Genomic DNA, 2,904 nt, shown 5'->3' on the forward strand with positions numbered 1-2,904 from the left:
ACCCATGTCGTCTGAAGGATCTCTGCCCTCTGTTTGGGCGCAGTCCTTCATACCTCAGCATAATATTCAATGTAATGTGCATTGAACTTGCAAATAGATGGAGAGGCCACTTGGACAACTTCCACCAGCGCCTGAGGATGTGTGTAGACGCCGTGCACCATATATGCCCCCTAACTACCTGTTTTGGGTTCATCGATGGGACGGTGAGGCCCATCTGCAAGCCCATATATAACTAACGTCCTTTCCTCAACGGCCATAAACGGGTTCATAGTTTGAAGTATCAGGCGGTAGTTTCACCTGATGGCCTCATCCTGCATTTATTTGGACCTGCCGATGGGCGTCAACACGATTCTGCAATCCTTCGGGACAGCCAAATTCTGGATAAATTGGCTACTCTCCCTCTTGCTGACAACGGCGACCCTCACTGTATTTATGGTGATCCAGCTTATCCATTCCGACCTCAGCTGCAAGTGCCGGTAGCTGGAAATGCTCTTACTCATGATCAGCAGCTATTCAATACACAGATGAGCCGTGGTCGTATTGCTGTTGAGTGGTCTTTTGCAAAAGTCGTGCAATACCTTTCTTTTGTGGATTACAAAAAAATCAGAAGCTTTTGCTACAGCCTGTGGCCTCGCATTACTTTTGCGCCGTCTTGCTGACCAATTGTCACACTTGTCTCTTCGCTAGTGAAACTGGCAGGCACTTTGATCTGGCACCTCCAAGCACTGAGGAGTATTTGCAGATATAATGAATTCGCAGGCTTCCCATTCTTGTAGAACTAACTAACTACCAGCTTTTTGTTTTCAATTTTAATATTAGTTTGCTTTTGTTTGTTACGATTTCTCGTTCCTTTATCCAGCCTTTTTTCTTATTAATTAAAATTATTATTTGGTGCTGGTATATCACTTTTAGGAAACTTCACTTCTCACTCCAAAGTATCACTGCTCCTTTGCAGACTTGCGCATATTGCATCTTGACGATAACATTATAATTTATGAGAAAAATGGCAAAACCGATACAATGGACTGAGCTGTGAGTTTGCAATGCTGAAGGAAAGAGCAGGTGTGATGATTATTTCCTATTATTGTGCCATGGTTCTCTTCTCCGCTCCTTGACATGCTACATATTCTACTAAAAGAACTTGCCATCTACTCCTGCCTGCACTTCGTGCCCAGCATTCCGCCCCCCCCCCCCCCCCCCCCCTCTCCCCCACTACAGAACACCATGAACAACATTTATGTTCACGGTTGTATTCACAGTTTAGAAAATTGAATACAATAAAGGAGCCAGAGAAGGTAAAATGAAAGAAATGCTACAACAGAAATGTAACACAGAAAACAAGTGCTAAACGTTAGTTCAATTTGTCCATCATTTTACCCATCAGCTGCAGCATGGTATTTCGCTCCTTTTCGGATGCAGTAAATTGATCACGTTGGAGTGTCAACTGATCCCGTGCCTGGACCGTGGAGGCAGTAAATTGCTCGCGCTGCGAAGAAAGCTGGTCTGCGGCCTGCTTCTTAGATTCCTCGAACTGCTCACGGCTAAGGGCTAGCTCCTCCTTCTTGACTTCACTATCTGCGGCATGCTTTTTGTCCAGGTACTCGAGCATATTGCCAATGGCAGAATTCTTCTTTGCTGGCGAAATTCCTTTGGAAGATCTTACGTCATCAGCCTCATCGTCAGACCCTAATACAATGCACACACAGGTACACAAACACACACACATACTTATGACGGACGTGTAAATATAATTTATACATTAGGCCAAACTAAAGAAGGTGTGTGGTTCGACTAACATGGACATTTTTTTTACGGGCGGGCGGGCGGATTTTTTTTTTTTAAATATATTTTTTAGTACATGTAAATACACTGTACTGCCTTTAGACACCCAGTACATCGGCATTATTACGCAGTGTTATGCCATACATGTTGTATAAAGGGATCACTGGCTAATACTTTGAAACATTGTGTAGCTCTGGAACGAGAAGAGAATAACTTCAAGCGGTGACTCTGACTGTCCAAATCATCAAGCAAATGAAGAACGATGCGAGTTGAAAGTAAGTTCGGGAACTACTTCGAAGTACAAATTGTACAATGTACCGGTACATGTATTGCTAGTTTGGTGTCGGCGTGCACGAATACATGGGCTTTTTCCATCGACGCTTCCTGTGCTTGCACACATGGAGCAGCAACTTACCGGTACAGGTGAAATATCGTTCCCAATACACGAGGAAAGTGCAATCTCGTCTGTCCTTCATCCCAAAACAGAAGGCCGTCCTTAATCTGGAACGAGGCAATCACTCTCAACCGGACGGTCACTTCAAAATAAGTCTCGCCAGTCTGCCGGTGGTCGTATCGAGTAGACTCTACTACCAGCACAAGGCAGCAGTCGTACCACTCACTGCACTGCACTGCAGTACAACTACAAGTCAAGTCCAAAAGCCAAAGGAGCCGCCTGCGTCCGCAGACTCACGCTGCACAGCACGTAGACGTGGCCGTGTTCAGTCCACGTACGTCAGTCACACGACAGCCCGCCGAAAAAAAGTTACGGTCGGGCTGAAAAATGTACGGTCGGTCGGGTTAGTCGAACCACAGACCTTCTTCAGTGTGGCCCTATGAAATCTAAACAAATTTGGAAATAAGAGTGCACGCGTGCGCGCGCGTGAACATCAACACACACATACACTCACAATCCAACACAAACAAAGACACACTTGCAGTCAGACACACACATACACACACAAGTGAAATAGACATGCAAATAGATTCTGTGAACTGACAAATCTAACCAAATTTGAACGCAAGCGCGCACACAAACTTTCACTCTAGCACGCATACACACGTGCACGCACGCACACATACACATAAACACAATACACACACACATACACACAATACACACAC

General features: G+C 45.1%; 1 protein-coding gene across 2 annotated transcripts in view; it reads right to left on the reverse strand.

The window, feature by feature from the left end:
- Positions 1-1,245: 1,245 nt before the first annotated feature.
- Positions 1,246-2,904, reverse strand: part of LOC135830422 (CUGBP Elav-like family member 5) — a 13,704-nt gene continuing 12,045 nt past the window's right edge. For both annotated transcript variants that reach the window (XM_065342679.1, XM_065342680.1), the window contains exon 5: positions 1,246-1,686. In XM_065342679.1, the coding sequence (XP_065198751.1) occupies positions 1,352-1,686 (335 nt within the window). In that variant the 3' untranslated portion in view covers positions 1,246-1,351. The remainder of the gene's footprint in view (positions 1,687-2,904) is intronic.

Source organism: Sycon ciliatum, unplaced genomic scaffold, assembly GCF_964019385.1.
Source record: "Sycon ciliatum unplaced genomic scaffold, ocSycCili1.1 SCAFFOLD_287, whole genome shotgun sequence".
Lineage (NCBI taxonomy): Eukaryota > Metazoa > Porifera > Calcarea > Leucosolenida > Sycettidae > Sycon > Sycon ciliatum.